General features: G+C 46.6%; 2 protein-coding genes across 5 annotated transcripts in view; both read left to right on the top strand.

Moving 5' to 3' along the window:
* The window catches only part of cemip (cell migration inducing hyaluronidase 1), a 247,262-nt gene that overhangs the window by 3,988 nt on the left and 226,723 nt on the right, over positions 1-16,551 (top strand). The window lies entirely within an intron of this gene.
* LOC147100145 (cell surface hyaluronidase CEMIP2-like) overlaps positions 1-16,551 on the top strand; it is a 114,732-nt gene that overhangs the window by 2,432 nt on the left and 95,749 nt on the right. For 3 of the 4 annotated variants that reach the window (XM_085968880.1, XM_085968881.1, XM_085968879.1), the window contains 6 exons: positions 1,185-1,373; positions 3,393-3,562; positions 5,846-6,055; positions 7,281-7,486; positions 10,447-10,516; positions 12,380-12,508. In XM_085968880.1, coding sequence (XP_085825006.1) covers positions 1,185-1,373; positions 3,393-3,562; positions 5,846-6,055; positions 7,281-7,486; positions 10,447-10,516; positions 12,380-12,508 — 974 coding nt within the window. Of the gene's footprint in view, positions 1-1,184; positions 1,374-3,392; positions 3,563-5,842; positions 6,056-7,280; positions 7,487-10,446; positions 10,517-12,379; positions 12,509-16,551 lie in introns of those variants that run through there. The other variant, XM_085968882.1, reaches the window with a different exon arrangement.

Below are 16,551 nucleotides of genomic sequence, written 5' to 3'. Positions count from 1 at the left end.
CAAAATTAGAGGAGTGCAGATATATCTGGGGTGGGTGGGGGGTGGATTGGAGGAGGTTAGAGGTGGGCGGAGCAAGGCCATGGAGGGATTTGAAAACCAGGATCAGAATTTTAAAATCGGAGTTGGCAGATCGGGAGCCAATGTAGGTCAGCGAGCACAGGGGTCATGGATGAACGGGTCTTGGTGCGAGTTAGGCTACGGGCAGCAGAGGTTTAAATGAGCTCAAGTTTGTGGAGGGGGGAGGTTGGCCAGGAGAGCTTTGAAATAGTCAAGTCTAGAGGTAACAAAGGCATGGCTGCGGCTTTCAGCAGCAGATGAGTGGAGCCAGGGGCAGGGACGGGTGATGTTCTGGAAGTGGAAGTAGGCGGTCTTGGTGATGGAGCAGATATGCAGTCAGAAGCTCGGCTCTGGGTCAAGACTGCAAGATGTCCAGAGTAATTTGTCCAGCCTTCCAAATGCCACTGTCGCGGTCAATCTTAGTCCATGAACAGTGCTTGCAACCCACCCAGCCTCCCGCCCCACTAGACCCGACCAAGAAGGACCAGTCTGCTCCCTGTAAAATCCATGTGTGTGAATATCGGTTGAGACCAGGTTTTGATGTTGGGCCTCCTGGCTGAACATTCTGAAGCAGCTGTCCATATCTTAATAGTTTAAAATATATATATATATTCTACACTTAAAAATCTTTATTGAATGATATGTATTTTTAAAAACAACTTCAAATGCAATATAGGTGGCCTGGTAACTGAAGTGGTTGACTTGGCTCATAAATGAAGTTTGGTTGGTCGACCATGTCAGTTCAAATCAGTGGGTTACTAAGATAAAGTGTTGCTCAAGCTTATCTAGTTGTATAAGATAATAGGAATGGGAAAAGAAACTGAATGCTGGCTTGACCCTCTGGCCAATCATGCCATTGCCTCAGCTAAAATGGAGTGTCACATGACCGGAGGGGTGGGGAGTTGTGAGGGCAGGAAGGGAGACGAGAATGAGGCCTGGCTAATCATACTACTGCAACATTCTCCATCATTGAGAAGTTACTAGTCTTGCTGACGTTGTAAGGAAGTCAGTTATCTAGAAGAAGCTCGTTTCTTTTAATTAAATGGTGGAATCATTGCCGACGCACATTTCCAAAATCTAACTTTGTGGTTTGTTTGTAAAATGCTGTATAAATGTTGTTTTGATAGGTGTTCCTCACTGTGGCTTTCGTGTAGATGTGTCAAGGGGTGTCATTCTTAATTTAATGGATGACGCCACAAGCTGGTTGCCTGGTGACCAAATCGTCATTGCGAGCACTGATTATTCTATGTATCAGGCCGAAGAGTTCAATCTCCTTCCCTGCCCTGAATGCAAAGCTAACCAGGTTAAAATCGATGGTAAGAAATACTAATCTACATCTTTTTTTGTTTTCTTTTGAAAATGTCTGATATCCCGGGCATGCCTTGCATCAGCACATTGGAACTTTTTTAATGTAATATAGATTTAAATTGCACAATGTTATTTAAGTTAAAACCTGAAATGCAATCTATTTCCTGCCTTTGTTAACTTTACCAAGAAAAAATAGACTTGAGTAAAGAGTTTTGTTTAAAAGACTGGAATATGAAGTGTCGAAAACACTGGACTATCTATAATTCATTTCAGGTCAATGACCTTTCATCTGACGAAAGGTCATCGACCTGAAACGTTAACTCTGTTTCTCTCTTCACAGATGCTGCCTGACCTGCTGAGTATCTCCAGCATTTTCTGTTTTTATTTCAGGTTTCCAGCATCTGCAGTATTTTCTATTTGTAATTCATGTTTAGTTTTGCCCAGAGAATTTGTACCCTGTCAAATCTGGGTGAGGAGGGAAGGTAGTTCCTTTTTCTTCCCTTCTTGAGGTTTTTACTCCAGGTCAGACTAGAGTTAGTGACCTTGATGAATGGGAACATTTTGAAATGCCATCACTGAAGTGAATAGTACGTGAAGTGGTTTTTTCTGTAAGTACAGGAAACTCTTTATTATCCGGCACCGACGGGACCGGCGTGGTGCCGGTTTATCAAAGTCCAGATTACAGAGGTGCATAGTTAAAAGGTACGAGAGCTCCGTACACAGCAACAAATCCAGGCTTCCCTGTTGCTTAGCAACATGTGCAGGAACCCCGGCCACAGACCAAGCGTCCCTGTTGCTTAGCAACATGTGCAGCAACCCCGATTGCACAGCCACAGATCGAGGAACGGCCACTAATATGAAGTAAAACTTACCTGAACCTACTCCTGAATTTTGCCGGTAAATCGAGAGTTTCCTGTAGTGGGTATATCGCAGCTGAGCATCCGGGGAGGGCAGTCTGGTAAAGCATAGGAGGTGAACAACTCTTTGCAGCTTCTACCTTCGGCAGTGAGCCTCCCGCAACAGCCAGTTACCTGGATGTGTCAGAGAATCAGTGGGTGGCCCCTGCGCCTTTTTATGACTCCAATATGCTACCTGGTCTTTAAAAGGCTGCAGAAATAAAGACTTGCATTTCTGTAGTGCCTTTCACAACCTCAGGACGTCCCAAATGCTTTACAGCCAAAGAAGTGTACTCACTGTTGTAATGTAGGAAACATGACAGCCAATTTGTGCTAGCAAGCTCCCACAAACAGCAATCTGTCTTCGACCTGAAACATTGACTCTGTTTCTCTCTCTACGGATGTTGCCTGGCCTGCTGAGTTTTTCCAGTGTTTTCTGTTGTTTCGGATTTCCAGCATCCGCAGTATTTTGCTATCGTAATCTGTTTTAGGTGTTTGTTGAGGGATAAATGTTGGCCAGGACTCTGCGAGAACTCCCCTGCTCTTCTTCCAATAGTGCTACAGGATCTTTCATCGTACACCCGAGAGGGCAGATGGGGCCTTGGTTTTACGTCTCATCCAAAAGACAGAACCTCTGACAGTGCAGCACTCCATCAGTACTGCACTGAAGTGCCAACCTGGATTATGTGCTCCAGCCCCTGGGTCTGTGCTCCTCTGAACTTTCCTTTCTTGTTCCTTCTAAACTCAAAATATGTCATCTTATACATTTCCTCCTCCCGACATCCTCAATCTCCCAACATTCCCATCTACACCTTCACCCTCATCCTCACTGTGTTAAAATCAAGACTTAGTCCAACTCCGCTCATGCTTTCTCAGGACCGAAGCTGTATAACTCCCGACTTCCCTCAGACCCTTCCCTCTTACAAGTTACAGACTGTTGAAAAGCTAAGACTGGCATCAGTTGATCAGCACTTGCTGCGTTATCTCCTCTTGTACTCTTATGATATCCTGCACCATGCATTGGGGCCCTTCATGTAGGGGTCTTTTATACTAATAATAAACCGCTTGTGTTCAACTAGTGCAGTAAATGGTGGCTTTTAAAAAAAAAAAACACATGATCTTTTAATGCAGGAAAACCCCGTTATCTTCATATGGGTGAAGTTATAGATGGAATAGATATGAGAGCTGAAGTCGGACTTTTAACTAGAAATATCCTCATTAAAGGAGAAATGGAGGACTCCTGTTACGGACAAAACTTCTGCCATTTTTTCAGCTATGATACATTTGGTGGGCAGATAACGGTAAGTGTTGAATAAATTCATATACAGCATCATTTATACTAATTATGTTGAATAGATGCAGACTTATTGTATATTTAGTTTCAATAAATTACACAATTCAACACTTTGATATTGGCTGGCACATTTATTGTCGAGATGAATCATTCATTAAAGCTAAATTGTGAATCAAAGTATGAGATCGCATCGTTCCTAAATCTTGTGATTTATTACTTGTATTAAACCATGATTCATTGTTTAGGATTCTGGCAATTCAAAGAAATGATTTTTATTGTTTATTTAGCAAAAGATTTATGTTGTAAATGGTGAGATTTTAACCTGGGTTCCTTGCAGCTGGAGCTCACTGCTCGAAATTACTGTAGGTGATAATAGCAAGCAAACACTTAAAAGGTTTGTGTTACCTGCCTCTGTCTGCTATTTTAACAGGCATTAAATCGTTTAAGCTGTATTTTAATGTCTCCATTAAAAGTGGATGAAGAATTTCAAACTAATTCCTTAAGCATTTGTCAACTATTATCACCAGGTGTAATTTCTCGTTTTTATTTAATAATTAATTCTCAGGATATGGGCATCACTGTCAAGGCCGGCATTTATTGCCCATCCCTAATTGCCCTTGAGAAGGTGGTGGTGAGCCACCTTCTTGAACCGCTGCAGTCCGTGCAGTGAAGGTACTCCCACAGTGCTGTTAGGGAGGGAGTTCCAGGATTCTGACCCAGCCACGATGAAGGAGCGGCCGATATATTTCCAAGTCGGGATGGTGTGTGACTTGGAGGTGGTGGTGTTCCCATTCACCTGCTGCTCGTCCCTCTAGGTGGTGAAGGTCACTGGTTTGGGAGGTGCTGTCGAAGAATCCTTGGCGAGTTGCTGCAGTGCTTCTTGTCGATAGTTTAAGGTTTTATCATTGAGTGTTCCCTTTGCAACCCTGGCCAGCAACCACTTCATTCAGAGGGGTGGTAGCAAGCTAGCATGTGTGTACCTTTCACCGTGCTGGTGAAAGGTCATCTTGCACCCTGTTGCTCTTTATTTGGCCGTGTAGTTTCTCCGCTCCCTCGTGCGTTCTAGAATTGCTCAGCAGATGGAGGCTATTGTGGGTGATGGCGTTCTGACATTACATTCTTGAACGTGATGGTTAGCACTGAGCAGCCACAATTCCAAAAATGTACATTCCACGTGATCTATTGTGCAGTATACAGGGAGCATTGCGATTTGTTTGATAGCCATGGTGGTGGCTTAACTGTCCCATGAATTAAGTCCAGTGGCTGCACAACAGAGCAGGTTGCAGGCAATGGGAGACAAGAAAATAAACGAGCAGGAAGACCAATATTGGCAAAAGTACAGATACCCAGATGTCACATTGAGCCTGTTGAAGACTCGCTGTATTGCAGTCAGTTCCAGCCTTGGTGCCAGAAGCTGTATTTGTTTTTAAAACTCTTGCCATGTTCTGTTTTTTTGGTTAGAACTATTTTTGGCAACACGGTGTGTTAGAAATCCATTGATGTCTAGACCGCAGTGCCCTCAAGCTATGGGCTGAATTTTCCCTACTTTCCTTCAGGGAAATGGTGCGGTGAAGCCCACTGCCGCCTCCCTGCCCCGATTGGGATTGCCGCTAGCCGCCCTTCCTGGCCCAGTACATGTAAAGTAGGGGTTGGGGCTCTGCCTCCCATCCCATCCCATTTCCTTTCCACCTGCCCCAGTTATCCTTGCTCTCTAGGACCGCCTGGTAGAAAGTAGCAGTAGGCCTGGGGTAGCAATGATAATGACCTCCTCAACTGCAGCAAACAATGGAGAGGGCCGAGAAGAGGCCTCCTTCTCCACCCTCTCTTTCGGCCTCCATTTGCTTACCTGGGTGGGCCTCTGTCTCTGCTGAGGCCTAGAAGGCGACAGCTCCTGCTAATTTCAGGGGCTCCTTGCCGCCTCTTTTGGTGCTTCAGTGGTGTCCCTACCGCTTGTGTTTCCGCAGTGGCACTGGCAGATCCCTGGCAAGTTGGCAGAGAGCCCTGCCGGGAGCCCAGCATGCATGGGCGATGAACTTGGAAAATGGCTCCGGGTTGCGTTGGTGTCCCGGGGATAGGCAGAAGTCCTCTTGTGCTGAAACATTTCCACACCAAGGAAAACACAGCGCCACATGTCAATGTTTTGAAGTTGAAATAATAAATTATTTTCATAATTCTCTACTCTTGACAGAACTAAAAATAGAAAATCCTGATGTGAATTTTAAAGATATGCCTGCTCTAACTCCAATGCACATGGAGCCACTGATTTAAGTCTTAAATCTTGCCTTAGTAGATCCGAAGAAACTTTGCCTCAGTTCACTTGTCTGGCGTGGAGTTGACTAACATGGGACAGCAGATTCTCGGGAGTTACCCGGTGCACTTTCACCTGGCTGGAGATGTGGATCAGGAAGGTGGGTACGATCCACCAACCTACGTGGACAATGTAGCCATTCATCACTGTTTCTCCAGATGTGTTGCTATACATGGAACGAATGGCCTGCTGGTAAGTCTGTCTGACCCTTCCGCCTGCGCTCTGCAGAGGTTTTAACTGTACTGACAGGCTGCTACACTGAAACATCAGCACACAGAGCGATAGGATGACATTCACTATTTCCTATCATGTCTGTTCATACACGCCACTAGTAAAAATGACCACAGCTTCAATGTGTCTGTGTCTCTGTATATCTCCTCCTGTGTAAAGTTTTATATAAATGCAAATTCTTTTTGTTCCTTCTCTGTTAAAATTCATCCTCAATTCTCTCCCACCCCTAAATACTGTTGCATTGTTTGCTGTAGGGTTTATTTAAATAGAATTTTGTTTTACCTGATGTGCTATGTCTCGCTTATAATGAAACCCTCCAGTTTGGTGTTTGACAACTTTCTCTCTTGTATTCTGTCCTGCAGAACCCCACATAGTCACCAGTTACCGCATGGCGTGGTGACACTTTCCCAATTAACAAGAAATATTGGACCAAAAAATGTTTTCAGAGTTTAAGAAATAATCTTGCTGTTTATGTCGTTTTCTGTGGCTGATGTTTCAACAACGAGCTATCTGTAGATCACAGTACTTTCCCCTGCCTTATAAGAAGAGCTTGAAGAATAAATTATTCTCTCGAAACATCCATGGACTAAAATGCCAAGATGCATTCTGTCAAATTCAGGAATTCCTACAACTAAGGGTGGATTTCCACTGCAAGTTCTGTATCTATGCAATTTACATTCCACCCAATTTTTCTTTTCCATTGACTTCAATTGGGTGGAGTGCCGATTTTGCTATCGCGGTTTTGCGCTGTTGCCCAAATAAAATTTATATCCCCCCCTCCCCCCGCCCCCACGTGTGCCCTCGCACTGCTTGGGTTTGACACCACATTGTGTAATTCCAGAGCGGGGTCAAAGTGCACAGGTGGGGGTGGCGGGGGGGTTTCTATTGGGCCTTGGACAATTTGTAACCCACCCAACCTCAACTGAAACTTTAGAGCAGGGATTCTCTCCTTCCCACTCAACATTTAAATCTCTACCTTTCAGGGAGGCTGCTCTGCCGGTGAACGCATTGAGCCGAGCTCCGAGCTCCCTTCTGAACCGGACAGTTAGTGTTTGGCTCTTGCCTGACTGAACCCTGACCTGCAGCTGCCGTGCTTAGGCTGATGACCAAGTGTAAATGCATCCTTAACTTAATTTATTTCCTGTGTTTTCTTGATCTGTTTCAGTCTAATCTTATTATCCTGTAGGTAAAGGACACTATAGGCTACGACACACTGGGTCACTGTTTCTTCCTGGAGGATGGTGTGGAGCAGAGGAACATACTGTACCATAACCTGGGGCTCATGACCAAGGCGGGCACCATCCTCCCTTCTGACCGCAATGAAATAATGTGTGTTTCAATCCGCAATCAAGTTTACGGAAATTATATTCCCGTACCAAGTGCCGACTGCATGTAAGTTAAATGCTGCGACCTGGCGTTTCCTCTGGGTGCGACCCAGAGGTTAGACCCAAAAATGTGACCATTGTGTCAACTCCAAGCGACGCTCAAATTTCCTGCCAATCTCATTAGGCTGCGCCTGAACGTAAATCAGGGTAAACAATCTGGACCTAAGGAAAGTGACAAACTCGCACCATATATTTCTCGAAGTATGAAAATGAATGTTTCAACTCATTCAACCATCATTCAGGCACATTAGGAACCTGCGACCAGGGCAGCTTTTCAATTTTTAATGTGACTTGTACTGCTGCCATAAAAATGCATTCAAAGAAACAGAAAATACAGAGTGGGTCTCAGTGAGGATAAATTAAAAAGAAAACACTCAAAAAAAAAATGGCAATAAATCACCAGAAAAAATAACTACTTCCTGCTGCGCCTGAAAATCTGGTCGTAATTTGAAGAGAGACTCTGAACAAAATTCAATTGCAGGAAACTCGTGAGGCTCTGTAACCGGGGAGAGGGGGTGAGTTTTATGCGCGGAGATTCATTCGTGTGAGGATGGCCGAAAAAGATCGGCGATTTGGGTGTATTGTACTTGTGTGCATAACTTGCATCCAAATTCCGTGATCTTTTAGGCTGTGCAATTGATTTGCACTCTGGTTACACGTGTCTCTAGGTGCAAATACGGAGGAAATTCAAGGCCTATTTTCCTTCAAAAATCCTTGATTAAATTCACGGTTACACTGGAATTGTGATTGCAGGATTTTATATATTCATAGCATGGCGAATCTTCTTCTTTGTGCGTGTCGTGTATCAGTCTTTCTGGCCATCTAGTGATCATCTACACAAGTGGAAATTGCAGATGCCTAAAAACTGAACAGCAGAATACTTCTGAAGTGAGGAATAACTTGAGTAAATTGTGAAGATTTTCCTCACTCAAAGTAAACCGGCTGTGCCACCTTTCACCATTGTGTATGACAGGAGTGTGGACATTTTATTAAGGCCATTTCTGGAACAATTTTACATATGCCCATTACCGTCCGGGACCCTCCCCCACCAGCCTTGCACATTGGGAAATTATGGGTGCATCGCCTCGAGTGGAAGGTTTCTTGTCAGTGTCACACATTGGTCAAATTTGGCCACATTATATTTTAATTTATTTATAACTAGGTTTCTTAAAGTACACATTATATGGTCTGATTCTCCACTCTTGCTGGTATGTTGAAAATCTCAAAAGGAAGAGAAGAATTTGATTTAACAGGGCTATCTTGACCTTTTTTTACTTGCTCAAGTGATTTATGGAGCTAATATGGTGTTTTTTTTTTAGTTTAACTTCTACATGAAAAACTAAATAAAAATAACTAGTAACGTCTGTGGTTTTAGCTTCAATTCCATAGCACAGATTATAAATGCAACATTACTCTACCCAGACTTGCATTTTATCACATTGAAATGGCTCCAAGTGCTTCACATGATACGTTGGGAGTGACTCTGATGCAGTCAAACACCGTGGTCCTTAAACATTTGTGAGGGAGAAGGGAATAGAGAGAGATGGGGATTGGGGGTGGGAAGAGATAGTTAGAATAGGAGGAGGCTCGTGTGGAGTACAGACACCGACGAAGACCAGTTGTGCCGAATGTCCTGTTTCTGTGGTATAGATTCTATGGCTGATATTTACTGCGGTGGGATTTTCAAGCCGGGGTGGGATTCTGGTTTTGATTCCACCGTGTGCGCGCTTTATTTGAAACCGTTTCCCCGCCCGGAAGCTAGCCTGATTAACAGGCTTGGCTTGGCTGTCGGGCAGGGGATGCTGTAGCAGAGGCTGCAGCCCAGGAGCAGGTAAGTTGGTGCTGCTGGGGTAGAAATCGCGAGGGGGGGCGCTGGGTACAGAGTGGCTTGTAGGGTCGGTGGGCGGGGGGGTGATCTTGGCCCACCAGCAGTGCCGGAAAGGCACAGCAGTCCTTGCCTCCCTTTAGCTGCTGGGTTTCCCGAGGCTCAGGAATCCTGGCCGGCCAGAGTTAAATCTAAAATGGAGATAAAATCAGAGGCACGCAGCCTCATTAAAATATTTAAGTTAGCGTTCGCCTCCTGGGAGCGGGCTGGTCACCCCCACCCCCCACTCCAAATACCACCTCCGCTAAAACCGGAAGTGGGTGAGTTGGGTTTGAGTTTTGCATTTTTACATCCCACTCATTTTTGGGGGTTAAAATTCCCCTCTGTAGCAACAGTTAACAAAGCAGTTAATCACCGAATCTTTTACTGTCCGCCAGAATAGGCAGGCAGGACATGAGTTTAACCTCTCGGCTGAAAGGCTGCATCATCAGTAACACTGCACTGGAGTACCAGCCTCGGTTATGTCCTTGCGTCCTCAAGTGGGGCATGAACCTGCAACCTGTAGGTAGTGGACTGGAGCTGGCACCAGCACAGTGCTGTAGTGAGGGACGAAATAGTTCCAGTTGTAAAATTATTCCACCATTCGACAAATTTCACTTCAGATTAAAATGACATTGTTTTTGTCTCGGAATAAATGCTTATTGTATAACACCTCGATGGAGTTTTAATCACTTAATATGGAGTGAAATGACATCTTCTACTTGGTGCATTTTGCTGGGGTTGTAGAAGAAATAACACTCTGGATATCTGGGGCACCAGAATAGCAACACCAGGCTTGGGATACCAGCAATACCAAATGGTAAAAAAAGCATGGCATTTATATAGTGCCTTATGACATCTCTCAAACATCTATGTGCTTCTCATGCACGTGCAGCAAAGTTGCCCAATCCAATAAATGGAGGAGGAAGCATTGCACTGGGGTGAGAACCTGGGTCTCTTTTAAACTTGTGTGACAGAAGCATGAGTTGTTGAAAGGTATAACTCATTCAGTAGATTTACTGCTCGAACCCGCCTGCTAAAAGATCCGTTCTATTGCATTGCTGCATTACTACTTGCCACTAATGTGGAATATTAATTTACAGGGCTGTCACAACCTTTTGGATCTCCAATCCAAACAACCATCTAATCAACAATGCAGCGGCTGGAGCTCGGGTAAGACATATTTTAATTGACTTTTAAAATCAGTTTTTGAATGCCAAGCTTAAGAGCTGGGCGGGTGTTACAGATTTGCTCTGGCTAGTCACTGGCAATGTTTCTGTTAATCGTTTTTGGGTGCGCGGCCCCTTTCTGCGCAGCCCATTCACAATACACGCAATGAAATAAACGATGGGATCATCTATTTTACTGATGTTGGTTGCGGGTTAAATGTTGGCCAGGACACTGAGGAGAACTCGCCTATTCTTCTTCGAATAGTGTCATGCGATCTTTTACATTCACCCACCTAAGAGGACAGACGGGGGCCTCGGCTTAATATCTTGTCCAAGAGTCGGCGCCTCCAACAGTGCAGCACCTCCCTCAGCACTGCACCGAAGTGTCGGCCTAGATTTTTGTGCTCAGTCTCTGGAGTGGGACTTAAACCCACAACCTTCTGACTCGGAGGCGCGAGTGCTACCCACTGAGCTATGGCTGGAATGTTGTCCCAAACAATAAGGGGGAAAAATTCAGTTGTTTGCGCCTCCCGTTAGTGCCTTAAGAGGGCGCCAATTGGGGCGCAAAGCAACTAGCGCCCGGGCGCGCCGATATTTGTGCCGCTCGCGAAATTAACTAGACATTTTGCGGCGGCGCTAAACACTACCGCCACGATCTCCTGCACTGGCAGATTGTGACGTCATTCGAGAGCGCAACGCCCCGTTAGCGCCCCGGACCGGATATTGAGTGGCGCCCCCACCTTACCGCCTGCCGCTAGCAACGACAGGTTGAGGGGAGCGTTGTGCTGTCAGAAAGGGACTGGGGGAGCGCTATTTAAAGGCGACCGCTTCCTGCCTTTTTTTGTCGGTGACATTTTTGCACCACGCATTCTGAGAGAGAGAGAGAGACTTCTGGAGAGATTCAACGCTGTGTGAAGGAGTTTTGAGTACTGAGCAGCACTTTGCAGGTTTATGTTGATTTGCCCTTCCTTGCTTCGCCAGCGCTCTGAGGTAGCGCCTCGCTCCTCGGCCTTTGCGCCTTAAGACAGGTGTGAAGCGCCTAATTTAGCGCTCCAATCACCTCCAGGGGCGATAAAAGCCAAATTTGCTGCCGGAGGCGATAATTAGCGCCAGGCGCTGAACTTTGCGCACAGCCGATAATGGCACCCCAAATGGGACGATACTGAATTTTTCCCCCTAATAGTCCTAATGGCTGGCTCATTACCTTTTGTGAGAACTCTCAGACCCTCAGTCTTCTTTTGGTTGAGCAACTGCATTTTTTTTCTCCAAGTAAATAGTGTTGAGTCTTTGGGAATTAAAACCTCAGAATCTGGAACCTAACTCATATTGTAGCTTCGAGCGAAAATCCCCGTAGGTTATATAGCTGAAAACGCCAAAATGTATCGATGGGAGGGGCTGCGTTGAGGATCTCTCGCCTGCGAGGTTGTAAACTCAAAGGGATTAATTCTCACCCTCTGTCTGTTATGGAATCTTTCCCATTTTCAAGAATTTCAATGGAAATCAAAATTGAATATTGGGCAGGTGAGTGACCCCCCCTCAGTCAGTTTATCACCCAAGTGGTGAAAATTATCCTTAGTGTTTTGGGATTGTTTTATTTTGAAGGCGCGGGAAAAACTTCTCTACAAATAAAAGGTACATTTTTTTTTTGAATTGAAATGACTGTCCAGCCCCACCATCAGGCAGGCACGAGCCAGCCATGGCTGTAGTAGGGGACACTGATCTGAAGCATCTATTGGTTACCCACAGAAGGTAATAGTATCAGGCAGTTAAGACACTGCATCCAAATAAAAGGCTTACAAGCCTAAAATGGCAAGACAACCTCCATCCTACATTTGTTAGTTTTAATATTTCTTGTTTTTTTCCCTAGGATGTGGGGATTTGGTTCATCTTCCACCGTGCTCCTACTGGAGAGTCCGTGGGTCAATACCCAGAGGGTCAGTCTGAGTTTACTCCCCTGGGAATATTTTATAATAACCGGGTGCATTCCAACTTCAAGGTGTGTAGATCTCTACAACAGTGAGCATTCCTGTAATAATGCAATCTGTCTGGACTCTTTTTTTGGTTTAAAAGGAAAGTAGCATTCCTGCTGCTGTATATGGTTGTGGGGTTATACCGCACTCTCTCCAAATGCAGGCACTAGATACATCCCCGTACTCTGAGATTATTCTGAGATTCGGGATTTTTATAAGAAACATTTCACGGAGTTGATCTGCAGGCCTGGTCAAACTCTGCCTTAATTTCTGTCACTAGCACAACCACAGAACATTCTTTATTCTTAAATACAGCGCTCTCAATAAATAGCTTGCTTGTTATACAGTGGAGCCCATTTAAATGACCAACACTTTGGCAGTAAATCTTATTCAGTTATCTGGGCTATTCATTTAAGCAATTATAACTATTGCAGTGAATAACAAGCAAAATACTGAGCAATCAAATCCATCTTTCTCCTTCCCCCCCCCCCCCCCCCGCCACACCCCCACCTCAAAACTACCCATCACCAAACTGATCAAATTACTCATAGTTTCTTCAAACTATTTTCCTTCAATTCGATCAGTGTGTACAACTAAATGTATAAACAGAGAAGACACACTGAAGGGGGGGACAAAGTCACTGAGCCTAGCCATGAAATTGGCTACTTCGTGTTCGAAATGCTTGCAAGAAGTTTCCTGAGCGTGGCCTGCCTTGGCTTGTATGATGGAGAATACGTTCTGTGTGGGGTGTCCTGATGGACGTGTACAGCTGCTGCAAATGACCTTTTCTTTCTAAGGACAGTCGCAGAGTCCAGACATTGAGCATGTAGTGTGAATTCTTACAAAGGAAAATATTTTGAGTACTGATCTGAGTGAAAGAGATGGGGGAGTAAGATGGAGACTGACTGGCTGTGATGGTCGTACCCCTTTGTCGTGTTTTCACTATCCTCTCTGACCTTCCCCTCTCTGACCCTGAATGAACAACCCTCCGCTTCATCTTTCTATTCTGACTCTGGTCGTATTTTGTATTGTGATTGTTGCTCAGAATATTTCACCTAACTGGTATTGTTATATTGTCTCCTGGAGGCCATGATTCCTGCCTTTTTAAAAAAAAAAAAAAAAAAAAAAAAAATGCCTTTTTTTGTTGTAGAGATGAATAAATTGTTGTTGAAATCTAGGCAATGAGGCACGGGCAGTGAAATTGAACTAGAGTAGGTAGCTCCATTTGAAGAACTAGCACCAGCACAAGTGCGATGGGCTGAATTGCTTCCTTCTCCTGTGCTGCAGCCTCTAAAGGATACCCCTGGCACTGATGCAGGTGTATCAGTGTTTGTCACAGATAGTGAGAGGGGTTTCTGTACCATTTGTAGCTACCCACTGGCACCAGGAAGATGTATGTGCCCCATATAGAATAGAATCATAGGCCTAGAAATTGGGTTGGTAGCGCCGGCGCTGAGCGCCTAAAGAGACCTAGAATTGGGGCGAAGCCCTATGTTGGGGCGAACACTATGAAGATAGCGCCAACTCAGATATTGACTATACATTTAGCGCCTGCGTTAAGTGTTTGCGCGCGAGCGCAAGCAGCTCATGACGTCATTCCAGTGTGCAACGCCTTTTAGGAGCGCCTGAGCGCATATTGGGTGGCGCCCGGAGTCTTAGCGCCCAGCGCTATTAGTGACAGTTCGAGGGAGGGCTAACAGGCCCTTCTCGGAGTAGGGCGGCGCTATTTAAAGGGGACAGCTCTAGTGCAGAATCTTCTGCCACTTGGCCTGCTCATTGCGATTGCTGCTAGAGAGAGTTGGCGAGCTAATGTGGAGCGGAGTTCTGGGAATTTAGCTTTACAGTACTTGGGACCTTCAACCCTGTCCGAAGCACTTGCAGCACTACACCTAAAAGCCTTTTGACCAACTGGCATCGGAATGGGAGCTTGTTTGGAGGGCGACGGCCTCATCGCCCAACACTGTGAAGGGGCAGAGAGACGGTGGGAGAGAGGGCCGGGATTGGCCAGAATGAGGAGGGGCAATGGAGGTCGGCCAATCCGACAGGATGCTGCGAGGGTCTTTAGGCAGCAGGTGACAAGCCTTGACATGTCGGAGGAGCAGTGTTTGCGAAGGCTCCGAATCTGGAGGGACATTGTTACTGATCTGTGCCACCTGCTTGGTCAGGATCTGCAGCCGCGTGAATGCTGCAGAACCTCTCTGTCCGTGATGGCTAAACTGATTGTTGGCCTCCATTTTTATGCCAACGGATCCTTTCAGTCAGCCATTGGGGACAATGCGACTGTCGCTCAGGCTGCAGTCCGCTGTTGCATCCGGCAAGTGACAGATGCCCTTTATAGGCGAACGCGTCAATTCATTACCTTCCCTCGGACCCTGCACAAGCAGGCGGAGGAGTATGAGGAGGAGCAGGAGGAAGAGCAGGAGGAGGAGGAGGAGGAAGATGGAAGGGCTGCTGAAAGTGGAAGGTCCATACGTCAGAGGCTCCTCTGGACTCGTGTCGACACCCCTGTGGCGGAATGATGAGCGTCTTAACTCATGCACACTTTGGATGTTTGAGGGCCTCTGAATGCCAGCATCACTGAAAGTAGTCACATGCACCATGCAACATTGAAACTTCTGTTTATTGACACAAGTCTTTCATTACAGCTAAACAACGTAATGTGAGCAGAAACCATAAATTTCAAAATAACTGTGAACTGTTCAGCAAAGCCGCAAAACTCAACAAACCTTCTGCAAATATAACAGCAGGTGAGGGTGTCCTTGAATTTGGACAAACACACGTCTCCGCACCTCCCTCTACAACTGGCCCCTTGAGGGAGAACGACTTCTCTTCTGCGCCCGGCCCCTTCCCTCCCTGCTGCTCCTACGTAATTGGACCCCAGTGGCGGGCTCAAGGCTGGGGGATGCTTGCTGACTGTCTGGAAGCGCAGAAGCCCCTGAGGGACGGCCTGGCCGACCTCTGGGCTTGGAGGGTGCGGACGCAGGATGCTTGCTGTGACCATGGCTGGAAGCAGTGTGGCCTGCAGGTGGTGGCAGCTGCAATGCAGGCGTCCCAGAGCTGGCATGTGCAATGCTCTCCTGCTGAGAGAGGACACCTGCACCATGGTCAGACGACACACTGGCTATCTGAGGCTCGGCTCATCCGCCACAATCGCATGCTCCACTGATTCCTGGCCTTGTACGGGAGTGGAAGGGCCCGGGGTGATCCTATCTGATGCAGAGAGGGTGGCTGCAGTGAGAGAACGCGTTGCGTCAATCTGGCGGTGGAGGAGCCCAGCAAGTGACTGTGTGGCAACAGTGAGGACCTGTGTGCCAGTGCTTCGGAGAAGGCCTGGACAGTTCTTCCCATGGCTTCGGACAAGGCCCGTGCTGACCGCTCCACTGCCTCGGACAAGCCCTGCACAGACCTTTCCAGGGATTGTCCGAAGCCCTGAACAGTCCTTTCCATTGCCGACTCAAAGCCGTGGACAGTCCTCTCCATTGTTGGGCCGAAGGCCTGGATAGTCCTGTCCATTGTGGCCCTGAAGCCCTGGATAGACCTGTCCATTGTTTCCCCGAACACCTGGAGAGTCCTCTCCATTGTTGCCCCGAAGTCCAACATACTCCTAGCCAATGAATCTATTGACTCAGGCATCTTCTCCACTGCAGCCATCAGCTCCGTGTGTCTGACCCGGGCCTGTTTGCTCATCTCAGCCAGGCTACGGACCTCATCTGCACTCTGTGCAGCAGTCATGACAACCTGCCTTGCCCTGCGGGGAGACGGTGGCCGAACTTGCCTATCCCCCGTGTGTTGCTGCATGCCGCTTGGTCCGGCAACTGGTTCATCCTCAGAGCCACCCCCCTCCCCTCCAGGGGACTACTATCCCCAGTCTGCAGATGTCTCCGCTCCCCGGATTCTGCAGCGGCTGGTCCGGATTCCTCCTGGTCCTCGCCTCCGGTGGCACTGGCACTGGCAGCTTCAGCGCGTTGAGCCCGAGTTGGTGCTGCTTCATCTGAAAGTGGGAGGTGGAAGAGTGGCTTTAGCAAAAGGACAGCTTTGCTGAAAGGCATGCCAGATTGTGGCACGGCTC

This window comes from Somniosus microcephalus, chromosome 27, assembly GCF_052327205.1.
Source record: "Somniosus microcephalus isolate GS21.2 chromosome 27, FLI_Smic_1.0, whole genome shotgun sequence".
Classification (NCBI taxonomy): Eukaryota; Metazoa; Chordata; class Chondrichthyes; order Squaliformes; family Somniosidae; genus Somniosus; species Somniosus microcephalus.
Note: the sequence above shows the minus strand (reverse complement) of the source record. Positions and strands in the feature narration are given on the sequence as shown.